Source organism: Pelodiscus sinensis, chromosome 4, assembly GCF_049634645.1.
Source record: "Pelodiscus sinensis isolate JC-2024 chromosome 4, ASM4963464v1, whole genome shotgun sequence".
NCBI lineage: Eukaryota > Metazoa > Chordata > Testudines > Trionychidae > Pelodiscus > Pelodiscus sinensis.
This window is the reverse complement of record NC_134714.1, coordinates 107,351,420-107,372,159: the sequence shown is the minus strand read 5'-3', so window position 1 is coordinate 107,372,159 and position 20,740 is coordinate 107,351,420. Positions and strand designations below refer to the sequence as shown.

At 43.4% G+C, this 20,740-nt stretch overlaps 1 protein-coding gene across 17 annotated transcripts in view; it reads right to left on the bottom strand.

Moving 5' to 3' along the window:
* The window catches only part of DENND2B (DENN domain containing 2B), a 353,709-nt gene that overhangs the window by 44,399 nt on the left and 288,570 nt on the right, over nt 1-20,740 (bottom strand). For all 17 annotated transcript variants that reach the window (XM_025189962.2, XM_025189963.2, XM_075927977.1 and 14 more), the window contains 2 exons: nt 16,448-16,588; nt 12,112-12,260 (listed from right to left, as the gene is read on the bottom strand). In XM_025189962.2, coding sequence (XP_025045747.2) covers nt 12,112-12,260; nt 16,448-16,588 — 290 coding nt within the window. The remainder of the gene's footprint in view (nt 1-12,111; nt 12,261-16,447; nt 16,589-20,740) is intronic.

Sequence of the window (20,740 nt, the reverse complement as noted above, 5' to 3'; positions counted from 1 at the left end):
TACCGATGCTGGTGATCTGCATGTTTAACAGAACTGCTACTGTGAAGTTGAAGAACACATTTCCTTTCTCTAGCTAAGGCTCAATAACAACGGAGAAAAAAAAGGAATGTTCTCATTCCGAAGATGAAAATGGAATCTTTGCAAAAAGCCACTGGGGGCTAATGAGCAAGTTGGAAAAATGCTGTAACTTAACACACACTTACTGTGCTAGAAACCAATCCAACAACAGAATACCATCTATAGAAAACAAAAGGCCTACTTTCTATCTCATTCCCATTCATGGGAGAGTGGGAAGAAATTTGTTTTACAAATCACAAATGAGATAATCATGGTTTCCCACTATAGAGCTGTTGCCAAAATCTCAATAAATGACATAACTAAATATCCACTAGAACAGAAGGGAGATCGTAATTATACTATCAAAATGTGTATGTGTATTAAAAATATTATAAATAGCTTGTTATCCTCTGATTGCTGCTGAATCCTAAACAAGCAAGGTATTTACAAAGCCCAGCTGGTTCTTAAGTCTCTTCTACCTGATATACATTTTCTGCAAAATTTCTGTTTAACTACAGATCTGTTTGGCTCTCTAGGTTCTTATATTGGCACCCACAGTACCTAAGTGCTAATGTGTACACAATATAAGTGCACTATTAGGCATCATTAGTTCAAATGCATAACTTCACACTTCAAAACCTGAAGGAGAATCTCTATTACCTCACGTGGGGATTGATCTCACAAAATGTTGCAAACCCCCAACCTCAGCACTCAGCACCTTGCAGGATTGAACTGCCCATTCAAGGAACTATGCATCTGACACATTACAGTAAAAGGTAGTGATGTCCATATACACAACTCATCAAATGAGCAATGCTGTTATAGCTACTGCATGAAATGAGAGGATGCTAACTATCTGGGGTAAGTAGGAGAGAGCAAAAGAGGTGCTGGGAAGTTTTAGCTACATAAGTGAAAAAATTATATCTAATATGAAAGTAATTATCAGATGGTGCTGAGACTGCTCTAAACCAGTTTGGTAAATGTATTTGTACTCACTGCAGCTCCACAAAGCAAAGAGAATCATAACATCAAAAATCTTTAGCAAATACCACCCTGTAGGGAAGGTAACAGAGACCTGGGAAGACGTCAGAGTAGTGGTTCTCAAAGCGTGGTCTGCAATTGCTTTGTCGGTGGGCCATGGGCTCACCCTCCCCCAGCAGGGAGCCCACTCTGGCACTCCAGCACTGCACGTACCCCATGAGGTTAGAGTGCCAGTTCTGGCTTCCTGCTGCAGGGTGGGCTCTGAGCCTTGTGGGCCAGATCCAGCACATGCACTGCCGTACCCTCTTACCCCAGCTGGGGAAACAGCAGAGTAGGAAACCACTTGCCAGGAGGCTTTCCCCCCTGCTCCCATTGGCCAAAATTCTGGCCAATGGGAGCAGCAGGGGGCAGTGCCTGGATGCACAGAGCCAGTAAAGTGCTCCTCATGCCCAGACGCCACACCCCTATCACCCTCACTACACCCTCTCTCCCACTAAGACCCCCTCACCCCAACCCTGTGTCTTGTAAGAAAGATAATTCCTTCCACTGCAGGAATTACTGGGTAAATTTCTTCTATGGCCTATGCTACGCAAATCAATTAAAAGACCATAGTGTTTTTTTTCTGCCCATAGAATCTCTGAAATGCATCCTGGTAGACATTGTGTGTAATGTTTCTAACTCTCTTCCTCTTCAATGCAGTGAAGACGAAACAAAGAAAACAATTTACTCCACGACAATAAGAACAGTGAACGTTTAGCTTAATATAAGTTCAAGTCTTACACATAAAAAAAGAAGATTTATCTGTGTTCTGAGTCTGTCTCCTTCAATCTGCTCTCTGAATTAAGAATGTGCAAAATGAACAAGTGCATTTGAGGTGGCTTAGCGATTCACCACAGCAAACACTTGCTAGAAAGCAGGTTTCTGGTATGCATTTACTTTTCCGTAGTCATATTAACTACTGTCATGCTTGCCTCATCATTTTTTATTAGAATGGGAAAGTAAAAGGAAATGTTCAGTGCTGGCCAAAGGCCAAGCGGGCTGGTGAGCCTGCTGTGAACACATTGCATATCATCCCCCTTTGTTTTAACAGAAGGGACACATCAAACATGGTTATCTATTGTTTATCTGCTATAGCCAGGTTGGCATATGTTGTGGCTGAACTAGAGACTATTATTTCAGAAAGACATCCGATCTCAACTAACAGGCCAGGTGATAATGAATTAACCACTCCCACTTTGTAATCTGTAAATTACCCACACTGTTAAAAAAGTGTATCTTATTCCCAATTTGCACTAGCCCTCCCCCCACCAACAGAGGATGTTCTGATTTTTGTCTGTTAGATGAAAGAGTCTATAATGTTTTCTCCCTGGGTAGGTGTTTGTAGACTATTAACAAACTGCTTCTGATCATGGTGCTTTCTTCCCCTCTCCATCCCCAGCCTGACCCTCCTTCATCTCCGCTGTTGGGTTAGTACATGCAGGGGCCCAGCCCCAAACTGGAGGGGGCGGGGGAAGATGTGGAACAAGCTTCCCCCCCACCCAGGTCGGGTTCAGCCATGTGCCAGGTTTGGGGCCCCACCGCACAGAGGGGAAGGAGGCTCCAGCTGGTGTCAGCGAGCAGAGGAGGAGCAGGCGAGCCGAGGGATAACAGGGAGAGCAGAGGCGGACTTTTGCGCAAAATCTTGCCAATGTAGTCACAGCCTAGGTGTCTGGTATTTTCTGAATTTTTTTACCAGACAGGAGGCAAAAATACTGGACTGTCTAGGTCAATACCGGACACCTGGCAACCCTACTTAGATTTAGGGGAGGAGCAGAGGACATAGGCCCGATCCTAAGTCAATTGAAATAAATAAAAAGACTTCCATTGACTTCAGTGGGCTTTGCGACAAATTCCTGCAACATGACACAGAACAATCTGTGTTGCTTATACTTTATGATATAAGCAATTATAAGGGGAGAATTATCAATTTATAAAACGGGAAAAATAGCAAAGGAACGTTTACATGCCCAAAGGTTTTATTTCCTTCTTCCCTACAGAGGTCCAGAGCGAAGGGGGAGGGGAGAATTGTTCTCCCTAAGCCTGGATATGTCAGCCCTACAAAAGGTCCACGAGTTTGTCTCCCTGTACAAAGCTTAAAGAAGCAAAGAAAATATCTTTTTTCTGCGGTTTACCTGTATTTATTTTATTTTGCTACCTCCCCGCCTGTAGCCACGCTGATATCTCAAGAACCCACTTACTGTCCTTCTGGTGCCTGCCTTTTTCAAAGCCTCACTAACATATCCCAGAGCATTTTGGTCCTCTCAGTTACAGAAGTACTGAGACCCATCTGGGGTGTATCAGGTGTAGGCAGAGCACAGGGAGCACAAACAGGTGCTCAAAACTTAAAGGGTACTGGAATAGGAAGTAATTTGATTTTAAAGCGGATGATAAGGGGGGACATGAGACAATCAGAGATCCAACCAAAAAGTGGCTTCCTGCAGATATTTGAGTAATTGAAGCTTATATTCTTTTTTCTAAGTATTTGCATTAGTAAAGCTTGACCACTTGAATATCTATGGAATGCAAACCCTAAAAATTTCTGGCAGATTTGAATTGAAATTAATTTTCAAGTGTGAGTGAACTGCTGCAGAAATTTATTTCCACTATTTGTTCAGCTGCAAGCAGCAGAACATTTTTATTTATACACAGTAACCTATTTTTAAAAACTCTAACTGCTAACATACATAACTAACCAAGGCAATCACATAATATTGTTAAAATTTTCACCCGGGTTTCTTTGTTTTTAGTATTATCCTTTGTTATGCTATAAAATGTAAGTTCTTGTTCTTCAGCGCAGAGATCAATGAATATTATTGGCTTGCTAAGCATCATAAACTGTAGGCACTATGTAAACAATCAACAGTTCAGTTGCATTCATTACATCTGCTTTTTACAATGTGTATAATGCATAAAATCACTTTCTCCGTGGAGACCAATTACACAGCCAGATGCAAAAGGCTTCATTGTTTGAAGTCTGAATCCTCAACATCATTTCTTTTTTAACCTAGATTTTTGGGTACATAAAGAAATTAAATCCTTATAAAATCTCTTTAATTTCCTGCTCTGGTTCTTGGGCCCACTGACTGGACCTATGCAATGTTTCACTTTTTTTTTTTGCACAATACTAGTAAAGTCTTTTAGTATTAGCAGTGATGCCAATAAATAAAACACACATCAGACAAGATTATGATCCAAACGATGCAGTTATTACCTCAGCGTGTTTCATCTTAGACTGCATCCCAGTTTAAGCCATGAAAACCTCAGTATGTGTGGAATTTAAATCCACTTCTTGCTGGCTCTTTCCGCAGGCCTTTGTCAAAGGGCTCTCATTATTGTTTATATTACAGAGCGCCTACAGATGACATCTGAAAGCACAGCCCATTGTGCTAAGTGTTGCACAACACACAGACACATAATAACAGGTCTCTCCCAGCCCTAGAGAGTTTACAGTCTAAATAGACAAGACAGACACGGAGTGGCAAGGGGAAAAAAAAGGTGAAATTACTCAAATAAGGTCACAGAGCAGGTTAGGTTAGCAGCAAAACCAGGAGTAAAATGTAGGTCCCAACGTCTAGTCCAAGGCCCTATGCACACTACCTCTGGCTCATTTTTTTAAAGTACTTAAAAGTTGTACAACATAAAAAAACAGGGAAAATCTTTGTTTTGTAATGGGTGCAGTGGCACAGCTATCAGGTCATCAGTGCCCACAGCTATCAACAATAATCAGTGGAACTGTCCATTCTCATAAATAGGGGAGCCACCCAAATTCTTAGGTCTTCATGACTAGTGCCTTGTGCCTAGTGCGGCAGATATAAAAATGTGGATCTGCATCCCATCCACATGCACTGGAAACATGCACATGGAGACTCCCTGCCTTTCATGTGTATCGGCATCCATAGTCGCCCTCGGTACCAACAAGCTGTCTCACAGTGCCTCTCGCTCATACTCCTTTCCCTAGGAGGAGCACCTGGTGGGGCAGAGCAGGACAAGCACCCTGCCTTGACCACGTTCCTCCACAGGAGCACACTGGTCCCTTTCCCCAGTAAGTGCTGGGCAGAGCAGAGCATGACCCAACCACACTTCTCTGAAGGAGCAGCTGTCAAAACAAAGCGAGACATGCACCTGTGTAAAGTCCTTTTGGTAGTATCCACATCTTCTCCAACAGCCACAAAAATTAATCGTGGCTATCCTCAGCCACTCCAGTATCTGTGGAGATGGAGCGCATACTGATGGATTTGCTGAGCTCTATTCATGACTCCGATGAATGAAATTGGACTTCCTTTGAATTGTGGGGAGCTGGTCATATGCTAGGGTTATCTGGGTATATCTCACTAAATAAATGCCTGCCATTGCAGGGTCCTTAGGCATTGGTACACGTTGGTCCCTTCTGCTTTTTGCTTGTGATACATAATAATTTAGCCTCCTGAGGGCATAACACTTTGGTTTGGTAAGCAGATGCTGGGTGGTATTTAGTGACCTGAGATGTTAAACTTAGATAATCTGATGGTCCCCTCTTATGTTAATCTCTAGAGGTACGTCTAGACAGCAGAGCTATTTTGGGATACTGGAGGTATCCCGAAATACTTACCCTGCATCTTTTAAACATGTCCATTATTTTGCAATATTTTTTGAAATAACAGGTGCTCTATTTCGGCATCCCTGTAACTCTCATTTCACAAGGGTTAAGGGATGTGTCAAAATAGCACATTATTTCAAAATTTGGTGCTGTGTAGACACGCCAAATTTCAAAATAAGCTATTTCAAAATACAATCTAAATAAGATACGCAATTTGCATAGCGCAAATTGTATATTTTATTTCGAGTTTTGGGTGCTGTATGCCAAAGACCAAAATGCGGAATATAACAAAACCAACAATCCATAAGAGAACAGGAAGCAGACTGCATTTTGATCAATAATTAAGATGGAGAGTTACTGCTAGGTTTGTGTGGGACAGAGGTAAATATAAATCCAAACAACACTGGGAAAGTCTTTTTTTTTTTTTCTAATTTCTGTTTGGCCATATCCTCCCAGTTCTGCATGAAATATGCCAAAAGGAATCACAGCAGCTTTTTGTCCAGTGAGAACTTCTGTAAGTCAGGGCCTTCATGTAACAGCTATGACATGTTGTATCCAAGAAAGCTGAGCTTCCACTGAAAACTTGACTAAACCTGAGATCTTTTGCAATTCGTGCAGTCTTGTTGCTCCCGACAGTCCTTAGCTACATCAGCACTGACAGCTTGGATGTCTCCTGTGCCAAGCTGCCACTGGCTCCCTCAGAGGAGGGAGAGCGCCAAACCCTGTCATTAGACCATGCCTCCTTCATCAAACACCTCCCTGTTCTGCATGTAGTGCTCAACCCTGCACGCTGCGCCCGCAGGGTCAGTGGTTTTAGGGTTTTCAGTGTCTTGCAGGATCAGGCTGATGGGGAGCTACAGAATGGTAGGTGACAGTGCTTCACTGAACCCTCTACCTTCCATTTGCTCCAGCACCATTCAGTGCAAATTGTGCTTTTCTCTCCGAAACGTTATATAATGGAGGGGGCCTGGGCCGTGTCATTCTGAGAAGTACAAGTGCACTGGTACACATGGTATCCACTAATACTGTTAGGATATGTCTACACTAGCCCCCTAGTTCGAACTAGGGAGGCTAATGTAGGCGTTCGAAGTTGCAAATGAAGCCTGGGATTTAAATATCCCGGACTCTATTTGCATCTTCCCGTCTGGGCGCCATTTTTAAATCCCCTTAGTCCAAACTACGTGCCCGTGGCAACACGTGGCAGTCAAACGTTAACTTGAACTAAGTCCTTAGTTTGAGTTAACTGTTACACCTCGTGGAATGTAACACGAGAAGATGCAAATAAAGCCTGGGATATTCAAATCCCGGGCTTCATTTGCAACTTCGAACGCCTACATTAGCCTCCCTAGTTCGAACTAGGGGGCTAGTGTAGACATACCCTTATATAGACAGCAAAACAAGATGATTTAGTAACAATTCCAGAAGCAATATAAAATACATTTTCAAAGCCACCTGCACTGATATCTGGGATGCCACAGACAGTCTTGAAAAGAATAGAGAAAGCTTGCGCTAGCAGAACAATCTTCACCATGGGTTTACATGAAATTAAATCAGGGTTCCTGACAGGAAGAGTGGCTATTAAGTTATCCTCCCCCCCCCCACCCCCCACCCAGGTTGTAAGGCTTTGAGTATGCAAAGTATTTTTGCAATTATATGCACTGGTGACCAGTCAGTGCAGCTGTTATTCCTGGCGGTCATTCAGAGAAGGCCAGGGCTGATAAAGCACTTAGCAGAGTTTGTTTGCCTTGATCCATTTGTGTTTTTAATCACCCCTACAATCAACTTTAGGTCGTTTTACAGGATTCTGGGTGGTCCTACGTGTAATGTATGGAAGTCTTTATTGTCACTTGTCATTTTTTATTATTTACCATGATATGGTTGCAAATATCTCATGTAAGATGTTTGCATGTGTTTTCATTCACCACAGCTGCACCTAATGAAGGGCTGGGTTAGGCCTTATCCAGGTGGGGGATAATGGGGAAGGGAAGTACAAGACATCCACTCTGTCTTGCAGTGCCTATGTAAAGGCCATGTCCACATGCTGGCCCTGAGCTTAGAGAGTATGGGGACTGCTCCCTCCCCACCTACTGGGGGAGCACATGTCCCCAAATAAGGCAGGACAGGTGCAACGTGTGGGTGCAAGATTCACCCCTCAAGAGGTATAGCAGGGAGCTAGGCCTAGGTGGTATCAGTGAACCATAACCACAGCTCCTGCAAGGAAATGGATTTAGAGTTTGTATGAAAATATCTTGGCCCGCTACTAGGAGTCATATTAACCTTTTGGTTCTATGTATTGTACATGAACCCGAGTCAACGGAAAGACAGACACAGGGCACTCAGTGCCAGGAGAGAAGACAGCATGCTCTGTTGTATATGTCTGTGAGTAAGGAACACTGAAGTTCAAATCCTAGTGTCATCACAATTTCTTTATGGCCTTGAGCAAGTCATTCAATCTCTCCGGGCTTCACATCCCTCATCTGTAAAATGGGGCTAACCATATTTATCTGCCTCACAGCGTTTTTATGAAATTCAGCTCATGTTTAACAATGCTTTAAAGATGTTAAGTGCAAAGTATTGTTACTATTATTAATGTTTTATCAATACTGGGGTATTTTTCTAATCAAAATATTTCTATTATGCGAAGATGCTCCTTAAATCTCAGTGTGGAGGAAAATGGCACAAACCTTAGAATCATAGAATCACAGAACCATAGAGCTAGAAGAGACCTCAGAAGGTCATCAAGTCCAGCCCCCTGCCCTAGGCAGGACCAATCCCACCTAAATCAACCCAGCCAGGGCTTTGTCAAGACAAGACTTAAACACCTCTAGGGATGGAGACTCCACCACCTCCCTAGGTAACCCATTCCAGTGCTTCACCACCCTCCTAGCGACATAGTTTTTCCTAATATCCAACCTGGACCTCTCCCACCGAAACTTGAGAACATTGTTCCTTGTGCTGCCATCCGTCACTACTGAGAACAGCCTCTCTCCATCCTCTTTGGAACCTCCCTTCAGAAAGCTGAAGGCTGCTATCAAAACCCCCCTCACCCTTCGCTTCTGCAGACTAAACAAACCCAACTCCCTCAGCCTCTCCTCGTAGGTCATATGCTCCAGCCCCCTAATCATTTTGGTTGCCCTCTGCTGGACCCTCTCCAATGCCTCCACATCCTTTTTGTAGTGGGGGGCCCAGAACTGGACACAATACTCCTGATGTGGCCTCAGCCCCAAAGGGGAATAATCACATCTCTGGATCTGCTGGCAATGATCCTCCTACTGCAACCTAATATGCCATTAGCCTTCTTGGCTACGAGGGCACACTGTTGAGTCATATCCAGCTTCTCATCCACTGTCACCCCCAGGTCCTTTTCTGCAGAACTACTACTTAGCCGTTCGGTCCCCAACCTGTAATTCTTCCATCCCAAGTGCAGGACTCTGCACTTGTCCTGGTTGAACCTCATCAGATTTCTTGTGGCCCAATCCTCCAATTTGCCTAAGTCACTCTGGACCCTATCTCTGCCCTGGAGTGTATCTACCTCTTTCCTTAGCTTAGTGTCATCTGCAAACTTGCTGAGGGTGCAATCCATCCCCTCATCCAGGCCATTAATAAAGATATTGAACAAAACTGGTCCTAGAACCGAACCTTGGGGCACTCCGCTAGAAACCGACCGCCACCCTGACATCAAGCCGTTGATGACTACCTGCTGGGCCCGACCTTCTAGCCAGCTTTCTATCCATCTTACCGTCTATTTATCCAATCCACGTTCCCTTAACTTGCTGGCAAGAATATTATTGGAGACTGTATCAAAAGCCTTGCAAAAGTCAAGATATATCACATCCACTGACTTTCCCATGTCTACAGAGCCAGTTACCTCATCATAGAAGCTAATCGGATTGATAAGGCAGGACTTGCCCTTTGGGAATCCATGCTGACTATTCTTGAACACTTTCCCCTCTTTCAAGTGCCTCAAAATGGATTCCTTAAGGATCCCTTCCATGATTTTTCCAGGAACCGAGGTAAGAGTGACCGGCCTATAGTTTCCCTGAATCGTCCTTCCTCCCTTTTTTGAAGATGGGCACTACATTTGCCTTTTTCCAATCATCTGGGATCTCTCCTGATCTTCACGACTTTTCAAAGATAATGGCCAAAGGCTCCTCAATGACATTTGCCAACTCCCTCAGTACCCTCGGATGCACTAAGTCCGGACCCATGGATTTGTGAACATTTAGCTTTTCTAAATAGTTCCTAACCTGTTCTTTACCCACCAAGGGCTGTCCATCTTCATCCCATCTTGCATCACTTAGCGCATTAGTAAGGGAGCCGACCTTGTCCATGAAGACAGAGGCAAAGAACGCATTGAGTCAGGGGCGGATATAGGGTAGGGCAAGCGGGGCAGCCGCCCCGGGCCCCACGCTTCAAGAAGCCCCGAACATGCACCGTGTCAAAGGGGGCCCTGCGAAATTGTGCTGCCCTGGGCCCCGCAAAATCGTCATCTGCCCCTCCATTGAGTACTTCAGCTTTCCCCACGTCATCTGTCACTAGGTTACCTCCTTCATCCAGTAGGGGCCTCACACCCTCTCTGATCACCTTCTTCTTGTTAACATGCTTGTAGAAACCTTTCTTGTTATCCTTCAAATCCTTTGTCAGCCACAATTCCAATTGCGCTTTCACCTTCCTGATAACCCCCTGGCATTCTCAAGCTATACATTTAAACCCCTCCCTGGTCATTTGTCCAAGTTTCCACTTTTTGTAAGCTTCCTTTTTGTGCTTAAGTTCACCAAGGATTTCCCCTGTAAGCCAATCCGGTCTCCTATCATGTTTGCTTCTCTTCCTATGCATCGGGATGGTTTCCTTTTGTGCCTTCAATAAGGCTTCTTTAAAATCCTGCCAGCTTTCCTGGACTCCTTTCCCCTTCATGTTAGCATCCCAGGGGATTCTGCCCATCAGATCTCTGAGGGAGTCAAAATCTGCTTTTTTGAAGTCCAAGCTGTGTATTTTACTACTCTCTTTTCTTCCTTTGGTCAGGATCCTGAAATCTACCATCTCATGATCACTGCTTCCAAGGTTGTCACCCACCTCTACTTCCCCTATTAGTTCCTCCCTGTTTGTGAGCAGAAGTTCAAGCTGTGCACGGCCCCTTCTTGTAAAATACAGCAAAGTAATACTTTTTCTTTTTTTTGCATTTCCATAAATCCTTTCTTTTCAAAAGTCCTCCCTTAATTATGTGCACAGATCACTGCCAAAAGGTGCCCAACTCTGGGATGGGGGTTAGGAGTCCAACGGAGGGGGGCACACAAGACAGAGAAGGAAAATTTTGCCTCAAGACACTGTGGCAAATTCCTCCACATACAAATAAAGATTTGTAATGTCCAAATGAGAAGATTTTAGCTAAACTGTAACAATCTCCTTTGAAAGGTCTCTTGAGGCATAAATCAGGCTGCACTTTTTAAATAAGAAGAAGGAACAGATGAATTAATCTTAGTGGGATTGGAACCTTTGTTTTCAAAGACTATAGGTACTTTCAGGCTAATGTTTACACCACTAAACTAGACCAGCACAGAAAAGTCCTTAACTAACTGAGGGGTTAAAAATTCAGTTGTCACAGTAACTGCTTGTTAATCTACTAGTAAAGCAGTCTGATATACCCCAAAGTGTATGAGCGTCAGTGTTTAGAAACCATCCAATTCATAGAGTGCTAATCCAATGGAAGATCTGCTTGCTTAAATACTGCTGAAGTCACATCTGAGTTTAGTTGTACTCTAGGGACTATGCATGGATGCTCGAAGACACGAGACCTAGGTTCTAACCTAACTGCTTCTGACTCATTCTATAGCTTCTGGCAAATGTCCACTGATTCAGGGTGCCTCAATTTCTGTGGCACCGCTAAGGTTAGTAAGGCCTGATATTCAGAGCTGCTAAGACTATGCAGCTCCTGCCTAAGCTTATTACATCTGGAAATCAAGCCTGACAGGTCTCACACTGGTGCCTCAAATTTAGCAAATGCATGAAAATTCCAGCCTCCACTGACACCGTGCCTCAGTAAAATGATGATGTTGGTAAAGAGCTAGGAGATGTACAGAGGAAAAATAGCTATGTAAGTGAAGGTATTATTTAATTAGGGCCTTCTCCCCTGGGTGAGCCAAGCACAAGGGCAGTCCTATGCTCTTCTGAGTGCAGAGTATGTTCACAGGTAGGTAAATCTTTTTACAGATGGGGAAACTGAGACAAAGACCAGTGATGTGGCTACCAGCTAGTAGCACAGCTGATTCTACTGCCCAACTGCAAGCTAGAAATAACTCACGCAGAAATCAGCAGGGGTTATTTCAGTGCCTCATCTCATGTCTGCAGAGGGAGAATCCTGACTTCCAGCAATCTCCTTCTCCATCTCTCAATGCCCTTTGTATCATTAGACAATGCTGGCTCCAACAACATGTTATAATTAAAGTTCCTTTGCCACTTACTTGAGCTTATCTGCTATGAAAATCACGCGTCGCTCCAGCAGAAGGGAAGCAAAGATCCTGATGATCTGTCGTATGCTGAGGCACTTGAAAAGACACTCAAAGTCCACATGTTCCAGACGTGAGTCCATTGGACGCCTAAGCTCTATCACCTGAAAGGATTAAAAAAATGTAAATACGTTTAACTGGTCAGGCTGCGATAGCTCTTCAGTAGCCTTTCACCCATGCATAGGCCACATGGCTCTACCTGCCTCCCTCTCTGTCCTGAGGAGACAGGGGACTTTCTCCTTCACTTTCTCCTTTGCAGAGAGAGACTAAAGGGAGATGCAGGCTCTGTTGCACACCTCCTCACCAGGTTACATCTGCAAATCCTACAAATCTCACAGAAAACAACTCTCTGTGCATTAAATCAGCCATCATTTCTGGGGAGGAAACAGCCCTGCTTTATAAATATCTGCTTTGAAAATGGGCAGCTCAACTGTATCAGCAGCATGAGGTAAAAAACTGAACTTGTAACTTTTTCTGGAAAGTCAGGATCATGGTTTGAATGGCAACGTATGACAAGTTCCACCCTGCCCTAGTTTCTGCAATGCACCCACCCCTGTGTATCTGAACCCCGAGCCTCAGATTTATTAAGCTGAATTTTTTCATCTGAGCATTTAACCTGTGGGATTTCAGGATTCCTTAAATATCCTACTCTGCATGAGCCAAATTTAGACTGGTTCTTCAAAGTTGGAGGATAGAAAAACAGGGAGGGGTAAAAAAATGTATAAGAGAACCAAGGAGAGAAAAAAAGAGATGGAAGGGAAGGGCAGCAGCTGATGACCTAGTGACATTTGGAGGAACTACTAGCGTAAATGCATTGGAAATGTAAAGCTGGAAGATACTTCACATGATCAGACTTTCCCAAAAAAAGACACCCCCCCCTCCTTGTACTGTACAGTGTAAGGGGTTGCTTTTGTCAGGTTAAAGGCCTGGTTGAAATCTCAGAGGATACATTCCCCAGGACCATAACAATCTAGCCTTCCTTCTGTGTGTCCTAAAGCCACAGCCAATTTATTGCCATAAAGTATGTTTTATGCTGTCATACATGTGGTTCCAGAGTCTGTTAACATTGTGGTATTGGTCTGAAACTGAATTAGCCCTTATGAAATTCCTCCAAAACAACACTACAGCTAGCACCAGAGTGCAGGAGAGTGGAAACAAAATGGATTGACACCAGTTCTTCAAAATGGATTGACACCATTGTGCTCAGGGACATGATAAGAAGAGTCAGAAGAAAGTCACTGTCACATCCATATTATATAGGTCAAATCTTGTGGTTAGATTTTTTTAAGAAACCCAAAATATGCAAACAAACTTTCTCCCTCTGTACCACCACCACCCTACCATTGCTACAAACACCAGTAAACATAGTAATGCTACCAGTCGGGTAAATGCTGGCTCCCATGTCATTAAGGTGACAAATATTAAGAGCTAAAACATTCCTCAGCATTGTGGTTGAAAGCTTGAGTCATGTTAATATGTCAAGTCATTGGGAACTAGTTACTCAATTTCCAACACTATAATCTTGCTTTGGGTTGCATGGCAAGTCACAACAATTTTCATAAACACCACAGACATTTTCTATGCTTGGCTAAATCTTCTTCTCTCTGCTCTTTATTCAAGAATACAAGGCTTATTTCCCAGTTAGTTGCTGTTTGTGTTTATGCCAGAAATGTTACAGTGGAAGGGCCAAATTCCGTTCTCAATTAAGCTCGTGCAATTCCTCTTAAATCAGTGAGGTTGCACTTGTGGAACTGAGAACAAAGTCGAATCTAACTGAAGTCTTTTTCTGATCTGCTGCCTGCTTCCCTGTACTTGTTTGTTTCCATGTATTAAGGTTGGCATTATCGGTATTTTTGTATGGAAGGGATCTGAAACATGAGCTAAATGGCGCGAGATTACAAAGCCAGTTATCAAATACAATCACATCTAGAAAACAGCATCAAATCTTGCCTTTTCTCCTCACAATTCCTTATGCTTTCCATAGGGTGAGGATTGAAGACTTCAGTGCACCTTACAGGTCACTTTTACAGGGAACCCTTTTTGTTTCATCTCAAAAGATATTATGAAATAAACTGTAAATCAATTGAAGTTACTGGCTTTACATCACTAGAAAATGTGTCCCAGTGTAAAAATTATTTATAGGCAGAGAACTTGACTGTAAAATAGAACTACAAGAAGAAAATCATTTTTTTTTCTACGCCAGTCAGCCAAATTCTATATTTAATAATTCTACACTTAGTCTATCTAAATGAGTGGAGTAATTATGGATTTATACTAGAGTACACAGCAGAATTTGACATACCAAATAGGCAAGTCCTCTAGTTAAAAAATTACTTTTTAACCAACACATTGATACTCTCTAGTAGGCCACTTTATCTTAAATACTATATTTTTATTGGACTTTTACATCTTTTATTTTTAGCTGAGATTCTGTAATAAAATGAAATTAAATGTATCTATATACATATTTGTGTACATCCTCTCTCTCTTAATCCATAAGACTTTTTATAACACCTGCTGTTCCAAAAATGGGCCAACGCCCTGAAGGTCAAGAAAATGACTATTTATTTCAGGATAAACTTAAAAAACAACAAATGGTCTGGTAGCACTTTATAGACTAACACAGCATGTAGATGGTATCATGAGCTTTTGTGGGCACAGCCCACTTTTTCAGATCACCGGAGTTTTAAGAAGTAGGGTGAAGAAGAAGTGGGCTGTGCCCATGAAAGCTCATGATACCTTCTACATGTTGTGTTAGTCTATAAAGTGCTACCAGACCATTTGTTGTTTTTTAAGTTTATCCTGTACAGACTAACTTGGCTACCCCCTGAAGCTATTTATTTCAGAACACTGATGTTTAAAACTGTCACCAAATGCTGCTGGTAATTCTTTGCCCAATTCCATATCTCTGAACAACAAAACTTGTCCTACTTCTACGTTTCTGATCTGATGGAATACAGCCATAATGGAAAACACCTTATGGATGACTTCTAGTTTGCTAATACAGGCAGTCCCCGACTTACGCGGATCCGACTTATGTCGGATCCGCACTTACGAACGGGGCTTTCTCGCCCCGACCTCCGCGGCGAGAAAGCCCCATTCGTAAGCTGCTCCGGTGCCCCTGGTCTGCTGGAGACCGTCTCCAGCAGACCAGGGGCACCCAGACTGAAGCCGCAGCCGCGGGGGGGGTCCCGCGCCTCTGAGGCTTTGCCAGAGCAGGGAACTGTCGCTGCTGCCGCTTCAGTCTGGGTGCCTGTGGTCTGCTGGGGACCGTCCCCAGCAGACCACAGGCACCCAGACTGAAGCCGCAGCCGCGGCGGGGTCCCTCGCCTCTGAGGCTTTGCCAGAGCAAAGCCTCAGAGGCGCGGCACCCCGCTGCTGCTGCGGCTCTGCTCCCCGTGTCCCTGGTCTGCTGGGGGGGGAGGGGGCGCAGCTAGTGTGCTCCCCCCCCCCAGCAGACCAGGCTTTTGTTTTGGACTCTGGGGCAGAGCAGCTGGGGCGCTGCCGATTGGTCCTGCAGCGCCCGCTCTGGGCACTACTGGACCAACCCAGCAGCACCCCAGCTGCTCTGCCCCAGGCGTCCCCAAGTCAGCTTCTGCTGAAACTGACCAGCGCTGACTACAGGAAGCCCCAGGCAGAGTTGCTCTGCCCCGGGCTTCCTGGAATCAGCTGCTGATCAGTTTCAGCAGCAGCTGACTTGGGGACGCCTGGGGTTCTTAAGTTGATTCTGTATGTAAGTCAGAACTGGCGGTCAGTTTCAGCAGTGTCTGAATCTGGACGCCAGTTCCGACTTACATACAGATTCGACTTAAGAACAAACCTACAGTCCCTATCTTGTACGTAACCCGGGGACTGCCTGTACTGCAATAATGTACAGCCATAGAATCATAGAATAATAGGACTGGAAGGGACCTCGAGAGGTCATCGAGTCCAGCCCCCCGCCCTCAAGGCAGGATCAAGCTCCGTCTACACCATCCCTACAGCCATGTCTTAGCTCTTCTGTTAAATACACAAGGACTTGGAGTATGTGAGATTTTGTTTTTATGATTCAACTTCCAGTGAAGTAACAAACGAAATACCTACCTCTTCATAAAACTGGTTCATAATAATCAAAGGGAATTACAATTAATAGTAATTATGCTGCTGTTTTCCAGAACCCTCCGACAATATTCCATGGTTTCCCCATCCTCATCTTTCTTTCTTTGGCTACTTTTCGTTATTTGTGGAGTTTGGGGGCGAGGGGGGGGGGAGGTCTTTGGTTTTGGTTTTAAGATTTGCAGTAGCCTTTTACCTCATTTCCAGCTCCAGGCAGAAAAGTCTTGACTTTGATTGTCTTTCCAGGTGCAGGAAAAGGAGACTCCATCAGGCTCCTCATAAATGGATAAACCAGGGCAGCAGAGATGCCCCTTCTCCTTTCAACCTCATCCAGGATCTAATTCATTGCAGTCAGATGTAAAAGAGAGAACACATCAGAATAATAACAACATCAGTTTCTAAAGCATCTTCTGTCCCAAGGGAGTTCCAAATATGTATCAGACGGTATGCCTAATCCTCCTCTCATGGGTACATGTTCAATACCAGTAATGTCACAGCAGAATCACAGGGGTTGCATGAGCATAATGAAGGCTGATTATGTAGAGAAATCAAGATCATTTCATGTATTGACAAAATGCAGCCACCTCTGGGATTGAGCACAGAAGACATTCTAAAAATAAGTTTTTAGAAAGATAAGGAGGGAATAATATATTCACAAGCCATTGTAGAGAGACTCTAGAGCAGTGTTTCTTAAACTGTATTCCAGGAAACACCGGTGTGCCACGAGACAGTCGGAGGTGTGCCACGGAGAACAACAGAGTTCAAAATGGCCGCCCTTCCTTAAAGGGGCAGGTGACTTTTTTTTTTGATCAATTACTTTCCTCCCAACTTTTTTTTTCTCAATACCAATCCTTGGTGTTCCTCATAAAAAAAATTGTTTGGTGTTCCTTGGTCTTAAAAAGTTTAAGAAACGCTGCTCTAGAGAGGCAGAATGTGATCACTAGAATTGGACTTTGGCCAGGACATCAGGATTGATGCCTTTGTTCTTAGGAAAAAAGGGAAATGGGATTCTGTGACCACAGGACCTCAGTTTAACATGTTCAGATTGGGCACATAGTGCTTCAGATTCTCAAAGGAGGAGACAATGATCACTTCAGGATCCCTATATTCCAGCAGAGCTGATCCTACATGGGTTTGTGAAGTGTGCCCTACTCTTTACATTGGATGTCTGCACCAATGTCAATTTCCATTTGGAATAACACAGGATAGATACGTTAGCTGTACACTAAACAGATGGAACTCCTTACAGATTCAGAGATTTGTTTTTTCTTTTCATTTTATTCACACAGGCTATCATAAATTAGACCACAGCAAAGTTTTCCCATATTACATCAAGCCTGATGATGATAAACCTAACGTTGAAGGGAAAACAAGCTTTAAAGCAGTTAGTGGTTTGCCCTGGAAGACTGATCTTTCAACCACTACTCAAAGCAATGAGCCACGCAATTGTTAGTCTGTCTAAGCCAGACACTGTCCCTTGTTTCTGTTAGAAATGCTTCCCATTGAAACCGAATGTGAAAAGATGTAGAACTATAAGCTGGAGAATTACAACAATAGCTTAAATGATGCCAAAAGCCAACAAAGGCACTAACCAAAGTGCTGCCGCCACACTCTCTTTGCAACTCACAGGCGGCATGTACTTGCAGCTCCACTGAAGCCAATAAGTCAGAGATGATCATAAAAGTTTAGATTAATTTTGCTCTTAAAGTAACTTGTTCAGGTGACAACATCTCACACCAGATTGGAGACGCTCCTTACTGGAGGCCAGCCCAGTGGCTATGTAGTACTGACATAATACTAATCCTCCTGTTCCCTTGGCTATATCTTCACTTAAAGTGTTATCATGACACAGCTGTAGCCCATCTGGGTAGACACTCAGGCTAGGTCTAGACTGCGACATTTTTGCAGAAAAATCTACACAAAATGTGCTCCACATTTTGTGTAGCTTTTTCCGCCTTTTTTTCCCCCCCTGGAAGAGGCTTTTCTGCCATTTGGCCCTGTTTAGACAGGGCCAAATGGTGGAAAAGCCTCCCCTTTTTCAGCAGAGCCCTTATGCCTCATGAAACAAGGTATACAGGGCTCCCTGAAAGTGGGTGTTTGCTCTTCCACAAAAAAAAAGCGGAAGAGCAAACGCGTTCCTTGGATACGGTGGGGTTTTTGCGGGATACCTCTGGGATACCAGAGGTATCCCGCAAAAACCCTATAGTCTAGACATAACCTCACTCCTGTGATGGGATGGGAGAAGTTCTCCCATTGCTGTAGTTAATCAACTTTCCTGGAAGATAGTAGCTATGTGATGAAGAATTGTTCTGCTAACCTAGCACTGTCTAGTAGGGGTAAGATTGGTCTAACTGGGTTGCACAGAGATACAGACTTTCTACACCTTTCAGTAATGTAGCTGGGTCTACTTAATGTTTTTGTGTAGACCTAGACTGTGGTATCTCCCTTGTATTGCTGCCAATACTAGTCTCTGTTTTTGCAGGTGCTCAGGAATTCTTTACATTGTTGGCATTAGATGCCATGTATAAATTAAATCAATCACACACTTTTAAATCAGATACTATCAACTGAAAGCTGTTATGTGGGGGCGGGAGGACTGTGTCATGTTATGGATTTGGACAATGCCTAGTCTAGCCACCCTTGATCCTGACTGCCAGCACAATACAATATAAATGATATATATTAATTTTATAATAAAGAAAATGTGAACAAAGATATCACATGAGTCTAAAAATGAATGAAACATCTGCCAAGACCGTGACTGCATAAACTGGCTGAGTTTGGAAGTGGGGAAATGTGTGGTTCTCAGCTCTGTCTTTAGGAAGATAGCACTGCAGTGAACAAAGAGGGCCACAAGAGGATTGAAAATAATGCAGATAATCAAAAACAATGGGCTTTTTCTGCTTCTCAGCTAAATACCATACAGGGTTTAATATTTCAGTGATCTCTCCACTTCACGTTTTTATATGAAGGCAGCTGTGTCCTGTTTGGTCTACTTATGCAAAGTGCATCATCATGATAACTTCCCTCCTTCCCGTTAGTTTTAACCTATCAGGGACCCATGGTTTTGTTTTTACAAACTAGAAAAATGGGATGTCCTCGTTTAATCTGCACTGGAACCAAATCTTCTCTATGGGCTGCTGCTACAAACTGGACTCTTCTTGCTTTGTGTAAGAGCTAATTCAGGGCTATCACATTCCATCTTGTATGGAGCCAAATTCCTTCATTTTAAACTCATGTTCACGGGCAGGGCTCGACAATCTATGTAATCTACTCGCCCGTGGTGAGTAGATTACAACCCGGAAGAGCCGGGTTTGGGCGATCTGCGCATGTGCAGAACAATCTGCACATGCGCAGAACGCCGGACAGCGCGGCTGGCGAGCGGGGCTCACCACGGCTCGGCGAGCCCTGTTCATGGGAGTTAAGGGCACTTAACACAATCAGAACTGAACCCTTTCAGTCTGTAATCTCCAACAAGACTAGTGATTGCTGTGTGAACTAGATGCAATGGCCCAGTGATCACATTAGCAGGAAGAAATGGGTAACTGTACTATATGCCTAACAGCAGGCCAAGCCTATAAATTCAGTGGGAGTTCTACCCACAGAAAGAATAAATAAGAACTTCCAGATTGAGCCAAATGTCCCTAATGTCACCAGTGATTGCCTAAAGGAATTCTAGCTGTGTAAAACAAGTACAAGTGAGAAAAAAAAAACAATTTGAGTATCTGGCTGAGAAGATGGAAACTGACGTGTTGGGTAAAGTTTTCAGCCAGCCACTAAATGAACACACAAAAATGATATGAAAGCTTACATAAATTAATTTATTTGTATATGTGAAGCAGGTAGTTCTATAAATTAGAGCCTAATTTCATCTTGACTGACATTTTTGGCTATTGTGCTGGTAGAAAGGTACTGTAATGTTCAATTTTGTACTATCCGCTTCATCTTTTTACCCACAAAAATCTCAGAGAACTAGGCCATCATCAAAGCCAGATAACAGCAAAGAGAAGGAAGAATGTCACAACATATTTCTATTTCATTAGTTTGTTTCTTTCTGTTACTGTATGCACCTATTCCAGTATGGTGTTTCTGCATCAGATGGCAGGCATCTTTATTTAGATAAAAGTTATGTCAAGACGGCATTGTAACAACCCTTTGATTTGACCTTTTATGAAAGATGTCATAAGTAGAAATGGTATTAACTAGTTTCATCTGATTTTTTAAAGCTTGATTCATTTTAATCAGTTTTTATCCTGTGAATCGCTACATGTGCTTATGTGGAAGATGACATTCTGCATGATTAAGGCTATGTCTACACTACAGAGTTTTTCTGGGATACCAGAGGTATCCTGGAAAAACTCTGCCACGTCCAGGGAACACGTCTGCTCTTCCGACATTTTTTGCGGAAGAGCAGACTTGCTCTTTCAGAAACCCTGTAAACCTCATTTCATGAGGTAGAAGGGCTCTTCTGAAAGAGGAGGTTTTTCCA